A 24,557-nucleotide genomic window follows, 5' to 3' on the forward strand; every position below is an offset into this window, starting at 1 on the left:
CCCTGGGGAACTCCAAAAACACTACCTAATGTGTAGTTTTTCATACTTTTGTCTCAAGTCTTTCATACCCAATTTTCAGCAAATTATCCTTATTTAAATAACTTATGTTGTATGTTTGTCTTAGTGTTTCTTTTTCCTTTTCTTTCAGAATTAAAGCAAAACAATATACTAGGTTAACTTTTTTTTTGTGGAATTCAGGGGCACTTAGAGTCTCGTTAAGTTTTATCGTGCTTACGTACTGAGATGTTTTAGTAAATTAGCCAGTTTATTCAATTTCTAAATTTTTCTCTAAATTTAAGTACTAGTAGACATTAATTATCTTAGTTTAATTAATTTCCATTCATTTCCCATGCAGTTATATTTTTAAATCACCAAAATCGTCTTGTATGGTTGTCTCTAAATCCACTAATCCGTTATTTTTAATTCCTTTAATCCTTTCCAGGATTGATCAATCTTTTTCTCATTGTCTTCTAAAAAAAATGCTCTTTTCCATAGACAATGTTTCATTTTAACTTAACCAAACCATAAGTCAGCTATTGTTTCACATTTATTAATCATTTGTCGAACGTAACACTCATTCTAAAAAATTCAGTGTGGACTCAATTGTCCTAAAAAAAAACTGCCAACTCGAACTCAATGTCAAAAATTTCTAATTGTCTTTTCATCCCTCTGTAATCATAATCTCTTATTGTTGATTCGATATAAAGCAATACCTACTTGTCACTCATGAATTATCTTTTTGACTCGTATTTATTTTATATTATTATCATAATCTTTTATTCCGCGCAACAATCTTCGTTTTTACGCAATTGTCTTAGTTCCCTTTGTTTCTTTTTTTCTTTTCTTTTTAAAAGAAATATTTCATTCAGTGACTGAAATAGCTTCAGCTACGTTATTAATGATTTCTAGTCTCCAATTTTCTTCCCTGTGATAATATGTCGTCATTTTCAAACTTCTTTCAATTTTTGATAATTCGAAATCATTCTTACCACTAGTAATCTATTATTGAATATGAGAAAACTTAAGGAAACAATCCTTTTACGTATTACGCCTCTTTTTGAATTTGTCCATTTACAACCAATGAAAAGATGGACACTGAAATTATGGACGGTTTCCAGTCGTCTTCTTTGTTTTACTCGCCCTTGCTTTATTAGGAGCATAACTACACGTCTTAAAAATTCTTACCCTTTTGCCATTCGCATATTCAACGAGAGATGATTAGTTTTGTTATTTAAACATTCTTTCTTTCTAAACTATTCTGTATAATTATCTTGTATTATACACTCAGTGTTTTCATTTCACCATGTTCCTGTGTCCCAGATGCATCATTCATGCTGGGGACGCAAACTTTTCCTTTAAATTGTCATTATCATTTATTTCCTCTTTAACAATGATTCAACGTATTACATCATCGTTACTTTGGTTTTGCTGTATGAGATTTTATTCTTCTGCACGCCGATCTTAGCTAATGAGATCTCGTCGCTTCGAGATTACGTCATTGTTGTTGGTAATTGGGTAAGTCAGTCTTTTTCATTGGACAAAACTGCTTTTTTCTCAATTTATTGAAGAGAGCCAGCTCATAAATGCCCTTCTTGCACTTAACTTGGTATTTAGTTCTGTAGTTATTTATTTTTAATTGATGTAGTGTACTATGTCTTTGTTTTAAAGTACTATATTGAATCGTTAGTTTTGTGATATTGTTTAGTATACCTCTAGGGGCATTTCTCTATTACCGTATTACTGTCGTAGTATTTCTACGGTACTTTCATTCAGCGATTTCAATTTTCACTGTGTGACGTTTTGAGTGTTGAGTGACTTAAAATTCGACTCCCTCCCGCCGTCACTTATGAGTGCTGAGGCTCATTTTGTCTGTCAATTTGTCTCAAATTATTGATTCAAAACCTGATGCAAGCCAAGTTATTTTGTGAAAATGTCAAAAAATTCCTACAACTGAAGATACTTACGTATTTACTTTTAGCACAGGCGCTGGGCAATGGAGTAAAAGTGCGCATGTCCTGTTTATAGTTCCTAACACTTACCCAATCAAAACGTTTGAGTTTCTTTGCTACAGCTTCTGGATAAAACGTTCGTTCTCGGTTAAGGTTTTTTCCTGCGAGTTTTTATTAGAAATGTCTTGATAGTGAACCTAAATCGTTTAATTAGCTTTCTTATAAAGTATTTTTAGCAATTTACATCCAAAACAGGGACTGCTGGTGTGACTACGTGACTGTAAACTGGAGTTACTGGAGTTTCCCATAACATGAGCATCACTTAGAGGCAGTGGATATGACACAATCATTAGAAGAAAATAGTGCTTCTTTGGGCACTGTGACTCTCCTTATTTATCCTGTTCAGCACTTTTATTTCGGTTGCACTCCACAATGCAGAGACTTCTTGGGGTCAATTTATACACACTGTCCCTTTAAAAGATTTCGAGTGCATGTTTCTTATGAAACCATATTCTAAAAATTATATTTTACACATTTTCGTCATATCTCACATTTTTTTTCTCTTTTCCTGTAATATTTTTAATTTTGGTACTTTCGAGCTTCCATACCTCAGGGCCATTGAGCCCTCCATGAGGTAAAATGTACTTGTACTTTCCAAATCCTCAACCGTTTTGGCATGTTATACAGTAGTGTCACACTTAACCGGGCCGCTGTCTCTAGGATGCGTCATGGTCTGCAACTGCAGCGTCGCTTTTTGGATCTCCGGCTGCACTTTCGGAACCGCAATTTCCATTCGCAGCTGCGATTTCTCGAGCTCTGCTCCTAGTAACAATCATATCAGACAATTTATTATCACACACAGCTTTGTCATCCACATCTTGTTTTCCTAATTTTAACGTTACTGCCCTGTTGATCTTGCTTGGTCTCGTTGACGGTGGCAGCGTGAGCCGTGGTACAGTGGTTCAGATGGTACCATGTTGAGCTACCCTCGACCTGGACTGCGGCCAGCGTTGCCCTCACGACGGTGTACGGTCCCTCACGCCTCGGATGGTTCCACTTTCGTTGAAACCTTGATGTAGACGAGATCCCCTGGGACGTCTTTTCAAATGGTTGTTCGACCTTGGGCTCTTGTCTCTTAACCAGCCGGTAGATGACAGCCGTCAATTGTCTCATTCAGTCTCTCAGTTCAGTTTGTAGTGTTTTGTAGTTGCTCAAGTGGCGGCCCCTTATAGGGACCTCCCAGATGCGGTGCTGGTCTGCCTGTTAGCATTTCATGCGGTGTTAAATGCGTGATCCAATGAGTTTGCATGCGATAACTCATCAGCGCTAACTGTAGCGCATCCCCTCAGTTGAGCCTAGTACTCACAAAGATCTTGTTTATCTTTGATTTTAATATTCCATTTACTCTTTTCCACCATCCCTTGACTTTGTTGATAAACCTCACCGAACCGTTGTTTAATGTGTAGTTTTTGTAAGATGCCCTTCACGACCTTTTGAACAAATGTTATCCGAGCTTATTTCTGACGGTATGCCAAATCGCGGAATAACTTCTCTAATCAAAAACCTAATTACTGTTCCCGCACCTAGATCTTTTGATGGCACTGCTCCTATTATTCCTATTACTCCTATTATTATTATTCTCTCCGTCTACCGTGGCCTGTAAATACGGAGACCAGTAACCTTGTTTTTTCAGCTATTTCACACCCCCCCTTGCATAATATTTTTAAATTGTGCACTTGTATCTGATATAAAGTCAAAGGTATTCCCCTGTTACCTATTCTCCTTAATAATCCTCCTGATGCTCCTGCATCTGGAGACACATCACCGTGTTCCTGGAAAGCAGATTCAAAATACAATTTTAGCAGTATTTCTGTGTTAAAAATAAAATAATTCACAATCCAAACGTATCAATATTCCTCAGATTTGTAAACACTACGTCAATCAACAAGATTCTAGCGTGATTCAACGCAGACTCGTGTTGTTCGTTATCACCGCCTCGTCGACGGCCTTGGCCGTCTGGCTCAGTCCATCGTGACGTTCCACTCGTAATCCGCTGCAGGAATGTGCCATGAGCTTTATCAGTGCCACACTGACCTTGGTGCCCAGTTGTCTACCTCTTTCTCCTCGAAACTGGCTGCAATCAGTTCAGATTGCCCCCTGCTCACTGTTTGAGGACAGCCTGGATGTGCTCCAGTGTCCCCACGACCCTGCTGTAGACAAGCGGCGCAGACAACGGATGAGTGAACGTCTTTGTTTGTTTTTTGCCATCTTCAGCCCTTTTCAACAGTCCGTCTGACTTCTGAATCCTGTTAAATCGGTTATGTTTACAAACTCGGATGTTTAGTCTAGGTTAAATGACCATGAAGACATCACCTTAGCAATTAAATTCTTAAATTTTTCATGGTCTTCCTCAAGATCGAGTAATCTGCTCCTCATTGTCTTTTGAAAATGCTTGCCAAATTGTTTCCTCAATTTACCCAAACTATACTTATCACGTTCATCGGAACAAGATCTCACAAATCAAAAGGCCACACGCAAACGGAGCACTTGACGAACTAAGTAATCCCTCCACTTTTTTTTATTTTCCATACAGTAAAGGAGCGAAAGACGGGGGAAAGACGGGGGTGGGGGGAGGTGATCGGAGCGGGAATACACACGGTTGAGCTCAACTCACACAGAGCGAAAGACGGGGGAAAGACGGAGAGTGGTGGGGGTTAGCAAAACACTCTAAAGCACATACAAGACCGTAAAACGTAGAATAAGCAGTCACTCCATCAATCATCCATGCTTCCTTAACTCCTCTCCCAACGCCAAACAACACAAAAAAACAAAAAAGACAAAAAGAAACACAGGCTCTCCTAGCCCTTAAACAGTTAAGTATAAATCACCCGCGCACACTCACTCAGGCGGGCGGGGGAGAAACCGAACCGAACAGAACACACATCCACAGACAGAGAGACACACGCACAATTAACGCCAGCTGGCACACACACCAACATTCCCGAATGAGACATCTCCCAGACTGAAAACATGTCAGCAATTCTCACACATTCTGTGTATCGCTTGTTTCTATGCGAATATATCTTAATAATACAACATCTGATTACTGCTCATTTTTCTAACGTCGGTATAACCTTTCAGATTGTAGAAAATGGCGAGGTTCCATGCACCACACTTTTTCCTAAGTGCAAGGTTACATATCCCTCCCAAATCATCAATCGACTAGGGAAACACATAAAACATGCCCCGTATTAACCATATATAGATCGTCTACTCTCGAACTGTCACTTCAGCAAATGACGACGTCTTATCACAGCTTTACACAGATCTCAAGACAATCATAAATATACAAATACCGACGCCGCTGCACCATTTTATCCAGGTAAAATTAGCCTTTTTCCTTTTTCAAGCAGCCTACGTCCCAAAACAAACAGGATTCTTTGAGCACCGAACTCCCGGGACACAAAAAAAATAAATAAATCTCAACTCAGTTTACATATCTCATCCGTCCGAACTTGGGCCTGATTATAGACGGAAAATTCCACGTGCACGCATTTTCATAATTTAGCTCCGACGCCACAGGCTCCTGTCCTCCCACGAATCTCGACAAGCAAATTGAAACAAGGAGAGAAAAAAACTATCCTTACCTCAACCGCTCATTCGAGACCGTTCCACTGAGAAGTCTTTTCCCTTTTCTGTTTATTTAATTAGTGCCAGTCCACGTTGCGGCGCCAAATGTAACATTATCAAATACATTTTTCCACAATTGGGTCAGAATTAAACCTCTAGGGTTTAATCCAGCCATTCATGTGCAGTAAACCAAAGGAGAACAAGAAATGGGATGGTAAAATATTACGATAATGTAAATCCTACTACAGAAATTCTATGAAATTACTAGAAAACGGAATATAGAGCTTGAAAACGGGACATAGTATATGGTACGGCTATAATTCTAAAAAGACCAACTACAGAAATTCTGCAAGACTACTGCTACAAAACTACAACAGCATTAATACTAGCGCTACTAAAAAAAAAGATAGATAGATAGATAGATAGATAGATAGATAGATAGATCGATCGATCGATAGATCGATCGATAGATAGATAGATAGATAGATAGATAGATAGATAGATAGATAGATAGATAGATAGATAGATAGATAGATAGATAGATAGATAGATAGATAGATAGATCGACCGACCGACCGACCGACCGACCGACCTACCCAGGCACCACATGATGCTCCAGGTGATCTGAGTTAGTAATCATGACAAAGTTGGCCATCCTTTCGTCCCTCCAGATGAAAGGGGACACAAGAAAGCGACCATGTCAGGGTGTTAAACAGCAGGGCCCGACAGCTTTCACTGGTTTACCCCTGCCGCATCATACAGGTGCCCTGTCCATCCCTTAACGCGCCCAAACATCCCACTATCCTTTTACAACACCTTGCTGTCTCTTAGGGAGTAGAGATAGAGAGGACAGGATCCCCAGTCACCTTATCTTGCCTATCACGAGGAAAAGGGCCCCTCACCACAGGGAAAAACATACATAGCAGAGGATGGTTCCTACCATAGTTTGGATTGGTCCAGATACCCACATTCCTAAACTGAATGCTGCTTTCATGTAAAAGTAGTCTGATACCAACACCTTTTTGGAAATACTGTCAGTTTCCTCCTAATTAACATGAAAAATAAGAGCTCTCGACGGTTGTCACCAATCTGTATTGAAGTCATTCAGCCGTGAAGCATTTTTTCCGTTGGCAGCGCTGTGAAAATATATGGTACATGAAAGACTAAAGCAGGTCTCGTCTTTCATCCTGACAGCGTAAAAAGCATCTGGTTTCTCCCCTGACACCTTAGAAATAAAACATTGTTGGCAGACAATGAGCAATATTCAATTTCACTTGCGGACACGTTTTACACGTGCTTATTTTTGCTGTCATTGTGTGAGGAGGGAAATGTTTACTGGGGCGCACCCTGTGGTCTGTTGTGCTTTTCATCTGGCCGGCTGTCAATCACTGTCCACATAGGAGCATGCCAGCCCAGACGGGGAATTGCTTCGCTTCTATGTCCGGCCCCCTATCTCTTCCCGACTGACTTCTCCACAACGACAGCTTCCTATTAAGGCTTATTTTCGAGATGTATTTTCAAAGGCTGTTCTAAAGCTTTTGAAAGTGCAGTTTTGCTTAGGTCAGACATACTTCCCCTTGCAGCCAAGGTTTTTTATGAATGCATTGTGTTGTAAGATAAATCTTTCAAACTACTGTGGCAGAAGCTCCATTGTTCCGGCCAGAACAGAGCTTGAGGAGAGAAAAGTGGTGTCTGTGGGTGTTTTTTGCAGCATTTATTTGGCGTTAAGTGCACTCGGTTATGTATTTTGGTCTGTAACCTCTCTGGTGTAGTGCATTGAAATGGTGAACTGAAATATTCATCTGGAACTTTTGGTTGGAGAATTCTATTTGCCCGATCTGCCCTTTGTAAGGGTGGTTTTATAAGGCATTATCAGTGTGGCGTCTATTGTCGTTAAATTAATCCGGCATTGGCTCAGGAGGTAGAGTGCTCGTCTTGGGATCAACAGGTCGCAGGTTCGATTCCCGGCTCCTCTGTGCTATATGTCGAAGTGTCCCTGGGCAAGAAACCGAATCCCTAATGCCCCCGATAGCAGGTAGTTACCTTGCATGGCTGACGCTGCAAGCGGTTAGTTAATTAGTGTGTAAAAGTTTGAAACATATTGTAAAGCGCTAGGTCTTCATTGACTTGAACTATATAAATGCATTTACATTACATTTACACCTTAATCCAGGGGTGAGTGACCCAATTTTAAACGAGTCAGTACAGACCCAAAAACGAAACCCAAAAATATGTCTGAAGGCACAAAAAAATCATATAAACCTCTTTAACAAGTGGATTAGTGCATAAAAGTTAGTCAATTTATTATTCATTCAAAATAGTTTCGATGCATTGGAAATTGCTAAGAATTGTAAGGAAAGAGGGTAGCACGGTGGCGCAGTGGCTAGCGCATGTGCGGCAGAGTTCTGAGGTCATGAGATCGAACCTCCTGTGTGGAGTTTGCATGTTCTCCCTGTGCTTGCGTGGGTTTCCACCAGGCACTCCGGTTTCCTCCCACATTCCAAAAACATGCATGTCAGGTTGATTGGCCGATCCAAATTGTCCCTAGGTGTGAATGAGTGATGAAGATAAGACCAATTTGTTAAATCGTCTCATATGTGTTCAAAGAAAAAGCAGGAATCAAATGACGTAAGAGGGACTTTATTATTGATACACAATTTCATCAAGAGACTCAGCGAATCAAAGATATGCGTGGGTCTTTATAGTTTTCAACATAGCACGTGTACCCGGTTTGGCCCCGTCCCTTTTCACGCCTGAAGGCGTACATGCCCAGGGTTGCGTCCTTATTTGGAAGTGTTTTTAAGTCTTTGCCGGTTTATGTCACCTTGCCCTTTGCCGTTATCTGTTGTCCTCCCTTAAGGAGGATTGTTCATACTAATTCGTCCGACGAGACCTTCCCAAGATGTAAGCAACATTTCTCCCAACTGTAAGCAAGTCTTTCTACATTTATTTCTAAATGTATGCAAATCTATTCTACAAATGCAAGTTTATTTTCTACAACATGGGAAAGTGAGTTGTATGTCTCTGTGTGCCCTGCGACTGTCTGGCAACCAGTTCAGGGTGTCCCCTGCCAGCTGCCCGAAGACATTTGGGATGGTCTCCAGCACCCCCGCGACCCTACTGAGGATAAGCGGTGCAGATAATGAATGTATGAATGAATGAAAGGAGAGAGCATCAATAGGCACATGAATTAGAGGACCCCACAACTGTTGCTCAGCACTAACCCCTTACATTAATCAATAACCTAGTATTAAAGGACTGTGCCATCAGAAAAGGGTGTTAGATCACTGTGTGCCCTTGATTTTCCTAGTATGCATGAGTATACCTAACGTCGATCTATTCTGTACTTCCGGACTTTCCCTTTCCCTTTTATTTTTTTCCCTTCACTCACACAATTCAACAGAGAGTGGAGTCATTCGCCATATAGTAAAACAAAAAAATGGTATTGACATTTCCACAACAAACTGTCAGGACCAGAACGGAACCAAGATCCACTCACGTAACGTTTCTCACAGTTTTATTGGGAAGAAGGAAAAGGATTGCCGGTGATCGCTGGTCGCGGGGAACAGGTCACTCTGAAAGCGGAAGTGGGACTTCCGTGGCGAGCGATGGCGGTGTCGGGAACAGAAAAAACGGGTCAGTAGGTGGGATAGAAGAGCAAAAACGTGATCGGAAACAAGTCAAAAGCCAGGAGAGGAGAGTAGACGTGGTTGAGATAAAAAAACGAATCGTTATTCGGGATGGGAGAACAGACGTGGTCGAGATCAAAACAGGTCGTAATTCGCAACGGTACAGAAGACGTGATCGAGACAAAACAGATCGTTACAGGAGCAAAAAACAGTACAGGCGGAAACGGGCTTGCCGTGTAAAAACAGAGATTCGCAGACGGACCGACAAAAGGGGACTGACAGGACAGAGTTTAAATACTCACAGGGAGCCAATCTGTCAACAAGCTGCAGCTGGCGCCACACAGGCAAGCCCAGTTGGGCGCCATGGCAACCGTGACGCAAACAGAAGAAACTACAACAAACAAAGCATAGTCACAGAAATAAAATTAAAAGGTGAGGTGACATCAAGTAGAAGTTGTGTGATAGGCTTCCATCTTTTCTCAAATTTATCTCCACTCAATCAAATGTTTTTTCCACAATGTACATTTTCTTTTATTGTTCTTTCTATTGTTTTATGTCAGGAGGTTGTGGTTTCAATCAGGAAACTGTGATCATTTTCTTGCTACTAGAAGCATAACCCTTAGTACAGTCAATAACTTTTCTGGCAAACTCCGATCTTTTTCCATTTGGAAACATTCCTGAAAAGGCTCTGGGAGCCACTAGTGTAGTGCCAAAGAACTACATTGGGTTGCTGAGCCCCGCACTAGTCAAAACTGAATAAAGTATATTGTAATACTCCTCATTCCAAGCTTTCTCCAGTTGGTAACTTGGCCTCCTGAACCAGATCGAGATTTCTAATTGATTTGTGAGTGAAGACGTAATTGAAGACCCGCCATCGGTCGTCTTTAAGTAGAGCAAAGCAAAGAGGACAAACCTTCAATGGAAGACTCGCAGTTTTAAATTAGCCTAATGGAATCTGCTACTGCGTAGATCCGTTTGGACTGCTGTGCCCTCAAACAACCTCTTTACGTGGCTCCCAGGTCCCTGGGGAGTGAGTCACTGGTCACTTTCAATAATCCAGCTCAAGTAAGAGCTCAAGAAGTTGCCAATGAAAGACCTTCATACTAATGACAGTTGGAATTTAGATAAGTGATGGCAACCTCCAGGTAATCTTACAGTATACTACTGCTGGAGAGCTGTATAGATAGTCAGGATTGTTGTTTAGGGTGACATATAATTTTATATATATATATATATATATATATATATATATATATATATATATATATATATATATATATATATATATATATTTTTTTTTTTTTTTTATTATTTTTTTTTTTCTGTCAAGGATCCCTAACAGAGTTGGGTAGGGTTACTTTAACATGATTACTTTCAATTACTTTTGGATTACTCCAATACCAATTATGCTAATAAAGAAACTAAATATGGATAAAATGATGACTCACAACACGTGGTAAGCTTTCTCTCCTGGCTTTGATCTCTCTGATCTCCGGCAAAACTAACATAAAATGCGACAGAAACAAAATGCAAATAAATCCAAACAGCTTGCCAACATCATTTTTGCCGTTCCATGTGTTCCGTTACTCCCCAAGCCTGCACAAAATTTAGTGATTTTATTCATATTTAGTTTATTTTGTCTTTTATTAGCATATTTGGTATTGGAGTAATCCAAAAGTAATTGAAAGTAATCAAGATAAAGTAACCCTACCCGACCCTGATCCCTAACCAGCAGATATATTTTTTTAGAAAATCCTTAAGTCTGATCTTTTGCAAATTGCAGATTCATTTTCACTGAAAAACATACCTTTTGATGATTTGATCATTTATTTTCATGTAATATAATTTGTGTTTGACAAATCTCTACCAGAGTGACTCAGTCAAAAATGTAGGTGTCATATTTGACCTCGAACTGTCCTTTCAATCACACATTAAGAATATGACTAGAAGAGCTTTCTTCCATCTTCGCAACATTGCTAAAATTCGCCCTATGGTGTCTCAGTCAGATGCGGGGATTTTAATTCATGCGTTTGTTACCTCCCGTCTTGATTACTCTAATGCACTACTCTCCGGTCTCCCGAAGTCCAAAATCAAGAGCCTTCAGCTGGTAAAAAATGCAGCAGCGAGGCTTTTAACTAAGACAAAAGAGTTTGATCACATTAACCTAATTTTAGCTAACCTGCATTGGCTCCCTGTTAGCCTAAGATGCTATTTTAAGGCTCTGTTGGTAGTATACAAAATCATGCATTGACTTAATTTTGATTTAATTTCGCCCTATGTTCCGGTCCGGAGCCTTCGCTCTGAAAATGCTGGTCTACTAGTGATCCCAAGAGCCAAGAAGAGATCCGCAGGTTCAAGAGCGCTTCGTATTCGGGCCCCTCTGAGATTCGATCTGCAACCTCAGTGGAAATGTTTTCATCCAAGCTTAAAACACACTTCTATTCTATAGCATATGAATAACCTATATTTTATGTTGACAATATCAGCGGATAGCGGCATAATAGTCTGTAACAATAGTTATCAATAGTCTTTGAGACTCTTTGTGATTGAAAGTTATACAAATAAACATGACTTGACTTGACTATCGTTCTTCATACTTCACGACCTCAGTGCATCACAGTTTGAAAAATATTCAGCAATCCAATATCCCCGATCACATATTGCTGCGAGTGAGGGCCGGAGTTCATTTGTGTAGGGCCTGGCGGCTCTTTTTTTACCGTTCTCTCGAACAAAGAGTGAACAGCACTTATAAGGCCGCAATCAATTGCTAAACACTGGGCAGGGCACACTTTTGTTCCGCCCAAAATGAACTGCACAAGTGAGGCCGCGATCCCTTATCTCATGTTGCTGCGACCAGGGTCCTTTGTTGGAAGGCGTGCTGTTCTGACTGTCTAAGATGAAATGCATGGTTTTGGCCGCGATCCATTATTTCCGGTTGACTTTTGCTGAGAGCACAGTGCATTTTTGGATTTCGGTTCGGCCTGTTGAAGTCTGGGTGGTTACTGCGCAGTACGGAGGTCCATGGTTCAAGTCCAGCTACCGCAGCCTCCTTGTGTGGAGTTTGCATGTTTCCTCTTTGCCTGTGTGGGTTTCATCATGGCACTCCAGTTTCCTTCCAAATTCCAAAACATGCATGTCAGGTGGATTGGCCGGTTCAAATTGTCCCTAGGTGTGAAAGAGCGAGTGAGTTATCTGTCTCTGTGTGACTAGCTGGTAGTTCAGGGTATCCCCTGCCCACTGCCAGAAGATAGCTGGAATGGGCTCCTGCACCCCCGCAACCCTAGTGAAGGTAAGCGGCACATAAAAAGGATGAATGGATGGCCTACTGAAGTGTGGGATAAACTACACTGATTTGTCCAAGATCCATTATCACTGGTTGACTATTGCTGAGAATTGGGGCCAAAAGATAAAATTTGTGTCATGCATGGTGGATATTTTGGTCCATTCCTTTTGTCTTAACCGAAAAGCACCGGTAGGGCCACGATCCATTATCCCTGATTAAGTACGAGCAGGGGTCGGCAGAGTGCATTTTAAAAACCACGTGGTATAACTCTGTGGATTTTTGTATATCACAGCGGGCTCAGGTCCCCCATTAATAGCGAGAAGCAAGGTACTGCAGTATTTCAGCCAGGTGATTCGCCTTTTCAGTTTCAGCCCAAATTTTGGTGCATCCCTCCATATCACATAACTGACAGCCAAGATCATTTGACAGAGCTTCTAATATTTCATGAGTCTGCATTCAGATGAAATCAATGAAGTGTGCTTTTGTAATCATTTGTTAAGCTCTCCTGTTATTTAAGTTTTGTGCAGGAAAATGAGATCCAGTCCCCATTTTACCATGTATCTACAGTACATTTAATGATTGTTTTTTTTTCAGTGCCAACTTGTTACTGACATTTCTTAGGTGTAATAAAAATGTGCATGAACTATTTACTGTGTCCAACACATTCATAAAAAAATGCTCTGGTGTTGTAGTGAAAGAAGAATTATGTTCCTAATATTTTGGGAAGTTCAAGTATTAATGATGAATTTAATTGTAAACACTAGTTTATAAAGAATCTCCCCGTTCTCTTGTTTTGATAACCAGTGCAGTTTCCTTTAGAAAGCAAACTATGTCCCCAGACTGACAGTTTGTTCAAAGTTTCATTTAATGAACACTCTCCAACTCACCAGCAAATTACTGTGACTTTTTCACCTAGGCTGTGGGGAAGAAATTGCAAGCTGCTTGACAATGCGATAATAAACACTGGGGAGGGAATATTCGTGCTTGGAGTCGAACATGCTTGCAGGCATGTTTGGTTTAGGCCCACCTGTTTGCTATAATGCCTCTCATTACTATGTTGATTGTGTTGTGTATAGGATGGGGGGTTGAAATGAAATGCAGTATTCTGGTTTGTCTGCGTCCCTGCGTCCTAGACGCATCATTTTTGCTGGGGACGCAACGTTTTTGACACAAAATTGTCATTATTACCGATTATATATTTTCTAACAAAGATTTACCGCACTCCAAAATTTTTGTCGGGCAGATCCGCCATTGTTGTTTTGGTCTCGTGGTTCGAGTTTTCGTCTGCACGCCGATCTCGGCAAACGAGATCTTGTTGCTTCGAGATTACGTCATAGTTAAGGTTAAGTATGCCTCCGAAAAAACAGTTAGTATTAGGTGAAAATCAACATCAAATTGGTAATTTCGTCAGTGTCAGTAATAAGTCGAAACATGCAGAAAGTGATAACAACGGCAATAATTCCGGCACGGAAAAAATGGCGGAGATATTCTTCGGAAGATCGCGGAGGCAAGGAAAACACGTGTGTTGAAGTGAACGATTCGACGAAAGAAAATAAACAAAAGAATACACCTAGCAAGAAAAGGACTTTTCTGCCAAAATGGACTAAATTATATTCCTGGTTACGCTATGAGGGGGATGATAATGGAGGCTACATGTTCTGTGATTCGTACAAAATTTTTGTGAACTGAAAAATCTGAAGTGATAACTGCTTTGTATTACAAATAAACTGTGATGATTGAAACTGAATGAATATTTAGATTTATATTATATATTTGTCGTCGATTTACAATTTCAACCTCGATAACACTAAATTTTGGGGACCCATAGATCTCTGTTAGCACCCATAGATTTTTGAGCATGCGAATCCCCAAAACTCATCACTTTTCAGAGCTAAAATGAACACTGGAAATGTTGCTTGTTTTCGTATATTTTATTCTTGAATTGAAATGAAAACGATCCTCTATGTTGTTCATACTCACTCATTTCTGCAGCACAGTGAAATAGTTTACAGTATTGTCATTGCTGGTTAAAAAATGCTGTCCAGAAGAAAGGCCCCACATGCAGTTGACCCAGGAGAGCGCGTTTTCCTTCACAACTCATTAATACAAATTCATTACGTAATGCTTGTATGATGACTATGACATAAGGAGCACCAATCTCATCAACAACACCAAATTCGGAAAATGCAACCTGTCCAAACCTCTTCCTTCCTCATGACAGATGAATAACACACCATCCTTTCCAGATATGTCCTGTGACAGCAGTGTTATCGTTTGCGTCCCTGCGTCCTAGACGCATTATTTTTGCTGGGGACGCATTGTGTCAAATCAACGTGCGTCCCCGGGACGCAACTTTTTTGACGCGAAATCGTCATTATCATTTTTTAACAAAGATTTACCGCATTCCAAACTTTTCGTGAGGCAGATCCGCCATTGTTGTTTTGGTCTCGCGGTTCGTCGGTGAGCAGCGCTTGAAACAACAGTGAGCAACCATAATCCCATATGTGGCAAGGTAATTAATTATCAAACATGTCCAAAACTTGACATCAAGTTACATTTTGCTGAGTTTCCGGCAATGCAAAATTGTTTTTCTCTTTTGAATGAATTGACTCGTGTACTATTGCAAAGGTTGTACGGCCTAGAAACGTCGTTTGTTTTTGCAATTCTTTCACAAGATATCCATTTCTTTTTATTTCCTGATATATTTTATTTTGTTGCATAATATTAACATTTTTGGGGGCTTATTTCGTCGGTTGTAAGATACAGATCTGTACTTAATCACATTTTTTAGTGGAAGTACAATATTAGCAACAAGATTCACTTGATATAATTGGAAATGATTTGAATGCAACACAATTTTTTTCATTTTTCAGTGGTTTTTTTTCTACTCTTTTTAAAATTCCTTTAAAAAAAATTCCATTGTGTTTATTTTTTCCGAGCTGTTTTTTTTTGTTTTCTATTTACTTGTTTCCTACATTTCTTTCTTTTCTTTTTTCTAAATTTTTCCTTCTCTTTTTTCTTCCTTTTGTTTTTTTTTTTCTCAGCTTTTCACTACTTTTTCATTTTGGTATTTTTTTTTGTTCTATTCCCCCCTTCCTTTAAGTCATTTTGTGCATAATTTTACATCATATTTGGTCATGTTGGGATTAAATAAGCAAAAACAACCCGAAGAGCCGTTTACGACCCGAAAGAGCCGGTTCCTTTTAGTGAGCTGAGCCGAAATAGCCGGTTGTCGACAAACTCTACTAACTTTACTCAACTTCGTTTACTTCGACTCGACCTCATAATACCCCATTTAGGACACAACGTCGGGGGAACCCGTGTATTTTCACCTTCATGCACTGTAACTTTGACTTGAGTCGCTTCTTAAATAGTAATTTTGAGCCCTCATTTTTGTGCGCTGGTTAGATTTTGTTGTGCACTGAGAATGTGCGAGCAGTGCGCAATTGCGCACGCGCGCAGCTTAGAGGGAACACTGGTTGGGACCTATAGATTTTTGATTATGCGAGTCCCCGGGACCCATCACTTTTCAGAGGTAAAATGAATGCTGCAACAGTCATGCAAAGTTGACCCTTTTTCTCCACAATATCACCAAAATGTACAATAATTTTGATATGGAAAGCAGCAATCAACAGTAGGCTGCATACTGTATGTCTCCTATAAAGTATCGCCTAGAGTATTTTCAATACAATTCACCGTTTGATGTGCTACAAATTGGCACCCAGGCCCAATGCAGGGGCTGATCACAGAGGACCTGACACACATGCCGGCCAATGTTTTGGTCGGGGATAAGATAAAGGCATTCTACGTCAGAAAAACTTCACGAAACCTCATGGGATGCAGGATAAAAGCACACACTGTACGGCAGTCTTGGATCTTGGATTCCCTCACCGCTGGATGGAGTATATAGTTTCTCAAACCTAAAAAAAAGAAAGAAATCGCCAGTGTTAGATTGACAAAATATCTACGAGTAATTTCAAGAAACTTTGCTTACAAAGAATGTACAATTTGTGAAGGAATGGATCAGTATCCTCAGCCAGGGGTCTCAAAATCACAACCTGGGAGCCAATTGTGGCCTCTAGGGTGATAGTTTGAGGCCACCGGCCTTTAATATGAAAGTCCAAAGGGAAAGTGTGTAATAGCACGCACCTCTAGTGGGAAACATATACAGTGGAACATCGGTTCTCGACCATAATCCGTTCCAGAACACTGTTCGAAAACCGATTTGTTCGATCACCGAAATCCTTTTTCCCATTAAAAATAATGTAAATCGTTTTAATCCGTTCCAACACCCTGAATGCTTACCTTGAATGTTCAACGTAAACATAAAGCTAACGCAGGCTAATCGTACGTTCGCGTTATCGTAATCTTCCGTACGAAAGATTACGCAAACATGAACGTGTAAAAATAAAAATATCAGGTCGTTTACTAGTCATTTAGTACCTGGGTCTCCACAACAAGTGGTGAGTGGTTCATTGGAAAGGGGGCTACGTTCCAACACCCTGAATGTTGGGTTCCGTTCCAACACCCTGAATGGTTACCTTGAATGTTTAACGTAAACATAAAGCTAACCCAGGTTAATCGTATGTTCACATTATCGTAATCTTCCGTACGAAATATTACGCTAACATGAACGTGTAAAAATGAAAAAAAAAGGATAAAGAAAAGAATTATGAATAGGATTTCTTAGCTTTGTGGTGGTCAGCAGAAGGCGCAGGTGGACAGTGGGGTATTCCCTAGCAAGATCAGACACTCGCACACCTCCTTCATATTTTGCTATCATTTCTTTCTTAAATGCAATAGTTGTACGCACTACTTTTCTTTTTTCACCTGTAGCAACTTTGCTGCTTGCACTGACTTTCTTCGGAGGCATAATTAGGGGCTAAAACACTTCGTACACCTATATTAAAAGCAAAAGCATAATGAACGCAGTAACAGTTGGTCACGAAAAGAATGATCTACACCCGTACGCCGCTCAGCATAGCACCCTAGCGTACGCACCCACGCATTACCGGTGTTTTTTTGACCTAACAGCGAAGCAAGAATTTCTCGAAATTTTTGGTCGAACTCCGATTTGTTCTAATTGCGAGGCGTTTGAAAACCGAGGTTCCACTGTAATTCATTAAATGAAAGATCAAAAGTAATCTATATCTTCTCTTCCTATTTCAAGTGTTTGTTAAACTATAAACCTATCAATTATTAATCGTTAACTAATTCTAATTGCTTTCAAAATAAACCCAAGCAAATCCAGAACAGATGTTCTTCTTTTGCCTTCTCTTATAGCTTGCTCTGTTAGGAGTCACATATCTAAACTCATCTTTCTTATTTAAAAGATCTTATCATGGTTCACGGATCCCTCAACCGCATGGGTTGTGGGGCACCAATGAAGACGCAACTCTGGACAGTTTTCTCCACTGTTGACTGTTCCTGCCCTGTTTTTTGGACGTAGCAAAGTTGGCACCAGTTTCATTGATGGATTGATGGATGTAGATCCATTCCTTAAGGGTTTTGTTTTCGGTCTCCTTCTGCCCCCTGGACTGTGCCCTGAAGAAGGGTCTTGGCCAGTCCTGATGATCTGGTGACGTGACCATACCACTGAAGTTTCCATTCACGCACAGTTGACAATAGTTCTTCGTAAGGTCTGATTTGCCATGTAATGGTGTTGCGCACCATTTCTTTTGTCACATGGGCTAAGTAGCTGATGCCCAGAAGTTTTCTGTAGCGTTGCATCTCCATGGTCTGCATTTTCTCTTCAAGTTTTGCTGTGAGAAGAAGATGGAAGTAACCAGCGCTTGCATGAGTCTGATCTTGGATTTCACTGCTATGTTTTTGTCCCTCAAGACGGGATTAAGTCTGGCAATTGTGGGTGTGGTTTCAGGTGTCCTGGCCATGATATCTGTTTCTACCCCTTTTTCTGATAAACAAGCTTATGTATTTATGCTTTTGTTTTTTTTTCAATCTCCATCCTGAAATCCAGCTATGATTCCAAGACTCCTGAGAGTTGGTATTTTTCCATAAAGCTCAACTGACTTTCCATTTGCCATCATCTTTCATGCTTTTCAAAAAAATACTTGTTCTTGGTCCTTCTTTTTCATTTTTCACCTTCATCAATCTCTGAAAGTAGTCTTTCTATTTATAAAGCACAATACTGGTACCAGTCCAAACATTTGCATCTTTTCACAATCACACTTGCTTCTCAGCTAAAGCCCTCATCCTTCTGCCTGTCAGACGAACTTAAATATGTATAATTTCTTCTCTGTGACGGCAAAAACTGGGTTCCATGTCATCATTCATGTTTTGTTTGGACTCTTCTTTCTGTACGTTTAATTTATTCTACATTTTCTTGTATTCTGCTCAAACTGTCTGACCTCTCAGAGAAACATTTGGATTTAAAATCTTTCTGCGTAGATTGTGTGTGCCAAAGTTCTTGTGGCAGCTAGAAAACACCCGAAGTGCTCCCCTGGCTTGATCAATCACTGTGACCGTAGTGGTCTAGGTTAATGAAATAACCTTACTGATTCTCTAAACAACACTCAGCAGTCTTGCCATATGACACAATATGGTTTTTCCTGGTTGATCCTTACCTTTTTCTAAAGATTGGTCCTACATGTCCTCAAATTACCAATGTGGCTTTGGGAGTAATTGAAAGGCCTCTGCCAGAGTATCTGAGGGTCTTCAAATGTCAGTGTGGTGGAAACATCAGGATATTTTGATGGCCCTATATCAGGGGTCTCAAACTCAATTTACTTGGGGGCCCCGGTATTATGGTCTGGTTAAAGTTGGGCAAACCCTGCCATAAAATTAGAGCTAAAGATAACAACACTTCAAGAATCTATACGAAAATGGGCAGGGGGATGTATGGTTCCAAGCCAGGTGTGTCTATTTTTATGAGTATATCTAGCTAAGAGAGAAAATAAAGTAATAATTTTATCTTTCCAGTGCCGTTGTATGCAAAGCCAAAGCAACAGTTAATTTCAGGAATGGTCCAGAATATTGTATGAAGGGAAACGTTTCAATTACAGTTTATAGTCGCGGTGTTACACCAACAGACCCCATTTGGCTGTACTCCTCTAAGGAATCTTGTATATGGAAGGTCATTTAACAATGTATATTCACTGTTTAGATACTTAATAATCCCACAGAACAAAACAGTAAACACTCGAAGACGCTAGCCAAGAACCCAGAGCAATTTGATTGGGGGGGACAGATCTCTGCACAAAGCACATCATATCCTTTTCATTTGCAGTATTTTGGAACATTTTTACACAAGAACTCTGCTCACACCTTGTTTGGAAACCATTTTATACAGGAAAAATGGCGGTGACCCACACAAATTCTAAGTGGTATATTTGTTGATTTGGAACAAAGGCTCTGTCATTATGATTATTATTTCATATACTTTATCGAACCCTAAAATCTCTCACAATAAATTCAAATGTACTGATAATTTAGTTTTTTGTCTGGAGAGCGTGTTTTGAGGTTTTGTCTTAAAATATTTGGCCTTGCGCTAAAAAAAAAAAAGAAAAGAAAAATGAAAACAATTAAAGTGCTTTACTTTCATAGCTCTTTATGTCAAAAAGGTTCAAGACCCTTGATTTAAGACATTTAAAATTAGTCAAATAGCCATACATTTAATCCGGTATTTGCAGTGATTTTAAAACGTGGTCTTCGATCAGAACATAAACTGCCAAGTTCTGGAGCAAAAGCAGCGATGAAAATACTTTGAAGACCACAGTGCAGACTTTGGAATAATCTAAATGACAGGAGATAAAAGCATGCACCATTTTAGCTTGAAAGAGAAGTGGAAAGGCGCCGGCTTTAATCTTATGGTTCTGAAATCCTATTCTGTTCATCACAGATGTCATTTATTCATTTCCTGGAATACATTTCAGATTGTAAAAAAAGTAGTAGTAGTGTTCTACATATTGACTGTTCTGGATGGAAAACAATTATCATGCTTCAAGGATCAATCACCACAAATTCATTTTTGACTGGGTGGAGCTGTAGATTAAATATAAGCATTTGCATTGCTTGCCATGAATTTTCTACCAACATAATCCAGAAGGTGGATCAAATAATGATATTGGTTGACATGAAGTCTTAGGTGCAAGAGAAGCTCTTTAATTTCACAGGTCTGTCGATTATACGGCCCGCGGGCCAGATCCGGGTTGTTGGATGATTCAATCTGGTACACTGTAAATCTCTAAGTATGTAGAAAAAAAACAAGTCCCTAGCTCATTTTCTATCAAAATGCATGATTCCTTTTTGAAAAATACACACTAAATATTCATTTTACCATTAGAGGGCAGCAAAGGAAAAAATAGAATAGAATTGAATAGAATAGAATATACCTTTATTGTCATTGTTACAAAGTGGGTTAACATATTGTGACAACGAAATTGGGCATGACACTCCAGTTTCACACATTCACAGTGAGGTAATAAACCCAAGAAGATAAAGGAACAAAGACGATAAGGTTATAAATAATAATAATAATAATAATAAAACAAGGAGGATAAGGTTATAGTTATAATTCACACAAAATGTACCCAAGAAATGTCGGCATATAGGATGTTACATACAGTTTGGTATCGTAGGGTTTGTGCAATATGCATTTGGTGCAAAAATAGTCATCATAGTGCAAGGTGAGCAGTAAACATAGTGCAGTCAACATTGTGCAAGAAACATAGACATGAGTACCATTTACGTTCGTATGACACTTCAGTGTCAGGACCAGAACGGAAACAGGACCCAATTGCGTTACGTTTCTCAAGTTTTATTGAAGGGAAGAGGAAGGGCTGCGCCCACGATCCGGTGTTCGCTGGACGCGGGAAGCAAATCGCTCTCGTACTCTGATTGTGATCCGAACACGGAAGTGGATCTTCCGTAGCGAGCGATGGCGGTGTTGGGGATGGAAAAATGGGTCGGTAGCCGGGACTGGAAGAGCAAGGCGTGGTCGGGGTCGGAAACGAGTCGTAAGCCAGAACGGGTGAGTAGACGTTGTCGGGGACAAAAAGAGGTCGTAAGCCGGTACGGGGGAGAAGACATGGTCAGGATCAAAACCGGTCGTAGCTGGAGACAGACGGGAGCAAAAACAGGATAGGTGGGAGTCAGGGTCGACAAAGGCTTGCCTAGTATACACTGAGGTTTGCAGACGGACTGACAACATGGGATTGACAGGCCTGGGTTTATGTAGGGACAGGGAGCCAATCAGAACCCGTGGCGGTTGGCGCCAAAAGAGCGGGCACAGGTGAATTACATCATTTGGTCTGGTTTTATGTTTAAGACATTATTGTGCAGTATTTTATCCGCTTTAATAGGCCAAGCCTAGTAATTTCATTTGATATTATTGTCTGTTCACTACTAAAACTCTTATTTTGTGGAGTTTTTTTTTATTTCAAAGCAGTCTGATAATTGAGGAAAGCATTTTTATTCGTAGCTTCTACTTGAGCTTCTTAAGGGAATGGTGCAATGGTAGACTTTAGTGTACAGCCCTTTCAGACCTCTTGCGATTAAAGTCTATACAAACAAACATGACTTGATTTGAGTTTATGTTTGTGGTGTTTGTGGTGAGTTGGTTCAGATGTAAAGCTGCATTTCTTCAACTGTTAAAATAAACAATATTTTTTAACACATTAACTGCCAATCATGAAAATCATTTTTTCCATTGTTTTTGAACAAATGTCTTGTGCTTAGAAAATATCCCTTATCATCTGTGATTAGTTTTTGTCGGGCAGGCTAAAAGTATAGGTTGCTAATGCTAAATAGTTGACCTTTACACTTGTTTACTGATAAGGCCAACCTGAAAACAAAAAGTCTGGATCCAGCCCCCAAGCTAAACAGAGAAGTCTAACTTTCCGAGTCAAGATTATTTTGGAGTGTGGTGCAGAAACTGAAATTATAAAACGGCAGCATCTACTAAGCAACAATGAATGTGATCTACAAATAGCATATGACAGATGATACAAAAACCTTTTCTTTTTTATTGCACAAACTGACCCACTCTGTTCTTCTGTGTTTAGCGTTGAAACGATGGAAGGATGCGAAATCCTCTTGAGTCCAGAGGTGACGTATGGCCCTCCTAGTCTGGACCTATCCTGCCCAGTGGCCATGACCATGCCTCACTGCGCCAACGTGGACTCTGAGAACTGGAACATTCAGCTCAAAAGGAGAACCCAGGACAGTAAATGGGAGGTAAGATCTGCAGGCACACAATTCTCAAATAAAGAACAAATGGCATTTTGCATTACAGTATTTTTTTTTTAAAACAATGGTTTCAGTTATTTTCAAGGAAACTTGACCCACAAAGATGGGAAAAAGCTTCTACCGTCTACAATCCTTTAATCGACGAGTAATAGACTATCTAACTACTGTTTTTTGTCAGGACCAGAACAGAGACAGGACCCACTAGCGTACGTTTCTTTCAGTTTTATTGGGAAGAAGGGAAAGGATTGCACACACGATCCGATGATCGCTGGTGGCGGGGAGCAGGTTGCTCTGAACGCGGAAGTGGTACTTCCGTGGCGAGCGATGGCGATGTTGGGAGCGGAAAAAGACAGGTCAGTGGCGGGGACAGGAGAGCAAAAAACGTGGTCGAGATCAGAGAATGGGTCGAAGCCGGGAAACAGACGGGAGCCAAAACAGGAGTGAGTCAGGGTCGAAAAGCTTGCCTGGCGTAAACTGAGGTTCGCAGACGGACTGACAATAGGTGACAGAAAGACAGGGGTTTAAACAGTGACAGGGAGCCAATCAGAGTGCGAGGCAGTTGGCGCCAAAGGAGCGGGCACAGGTGCCTCGCATCAGTAATCATGACAGTTCTAGACAGATATGTTTTATAATTAATGAATCTTTTTAGATACCCTTCTCAAAATCTTCATAATTGTATTTAAATAATCTGCATTTAATTTGTATTGTATTGGAAACGACGCCTTGATTTATGCAATTGTTTCTAATTGTTTTCTAATGTACACGTTTCAAAAATGTCTGCTTGAGCCTAAATTGACTTAGGACGTAAAGCGCTCGTCTTGGGATCAAGAGGTCGCAGGTTCGATTTCCGGCTCTTCCGTGTGATATGTCGAAGTATCCTTGGGCAAGACACTGAATCCTTAATGCCCCCGATAGCAGGTAGTTGCCATGCATGGCAGATGATGCTATCGGTTAGTTAGTGTGTAAAAGAGAAAAGTGTGAAGCACATTGTAAAGCACTGACTTGAAAGCGCTATATAAATGCAGAACATTTACATCTAATTGATAAATAATAGCTCTTTTTAATTTAATTTTACTATTTTTCCAATATAATGGGATGTTTTGGCGCGTTCTAAGGGATGGGCAGGGCACCTGTATGATGCGGCAGGGGTAAACCAGTGAAAGCTGTCGGGCCCTGCTGTTGAACAAAAGAGTGTGTTATGTCACCCTGACCCGAGTGACACTTTCTGGTGTCCTGGTTCATCAGGAGGGACGAAAGCATGACCAACTTTGGTGCCGAGGTGCCTAACTTGTTTGGGTGGTTGGGCATTTGGCTAGGCCATTGTCCAAACATTTTTGTGTGTGTTTTTTACTATTTTTTCCCTTTTATTTTCTTTGTTATTGTATGCGTTTGTCTTGCTGTCGGTCACCCCTCTTGAGGGATATGACCAAGGTAGATAGAATTTTTCCACATACAGATGCGTTAATGCACTAGCTAGCCGAGGCATGAGTTTTAGTAATACTTCAACAACAGACCCTTGTCCTAAAAGTCCTAAATAAACACATCTCTGTGAAACTTTGCTGAAAAGCAAAGAAAATCTCCTCAGAAAAAAAAAACAAATGAAACCACAGCTGTTGATGTTTCCACACCTCACAAGCATGATAATATCTGTTTATTTCAGACAATGAAGTCCATCTGTTTTTTGCAGGCCATGCAACTATGCTAAATAGCTCCACCGGCTGTAGGCATATTTTTTTATATTGTCTTCATTGTTTACAACCTAGTTCCACAAAATATCGTCTTAAGCAGTAAATTTAACACTGTGCCAAAGTTGTTTCTCACCAGTGTTCCCTCTAAGCTACGCGCGTGCGAACAAGAAAA

General features: G+C 40.2%; 1 protein-coding gene across 1 annotated transcript in view; it reads left to right on the plus strand.

The window, feature by feature from the left end:
- unc5db (unc-5 netrin receptor Db) overlaps positions 1 to 24,557 on the plus strand; it is a 338,470-nt gene that overhangs the window by 261,198 nt on the left and 52,715 nt on the right. The window contains exon 11 of the mRNA XM_088336872.1: positions 22,514 to 22,685. Within this exon, the coding sequence (XP_088192998.1) occupies positions 22,514 to 22,685 (172 nt within the window). The remainder of the gene's footprint in view (positions 1 to 22,513; positions 22,686 to 24,557) is intronic.

The sequence above is a fragment of the Urocampus carinirostris genome, chromosome 5 (assembly GCF_059441175.1).
Source record: "Urocampus carinirostris isolate Australia breed hairy pipefish chromosome 5, RoL_Ucar_1.0, whole genome shotgun sequence".
Classification (NCBI taxonomy): domain Eukaryota; kingdom Metazoa; phylum Chordata; class Actinopteri; order Syngnathiformes; family Syngnathidae; genus Urocampus; species Urocampus carinirostris.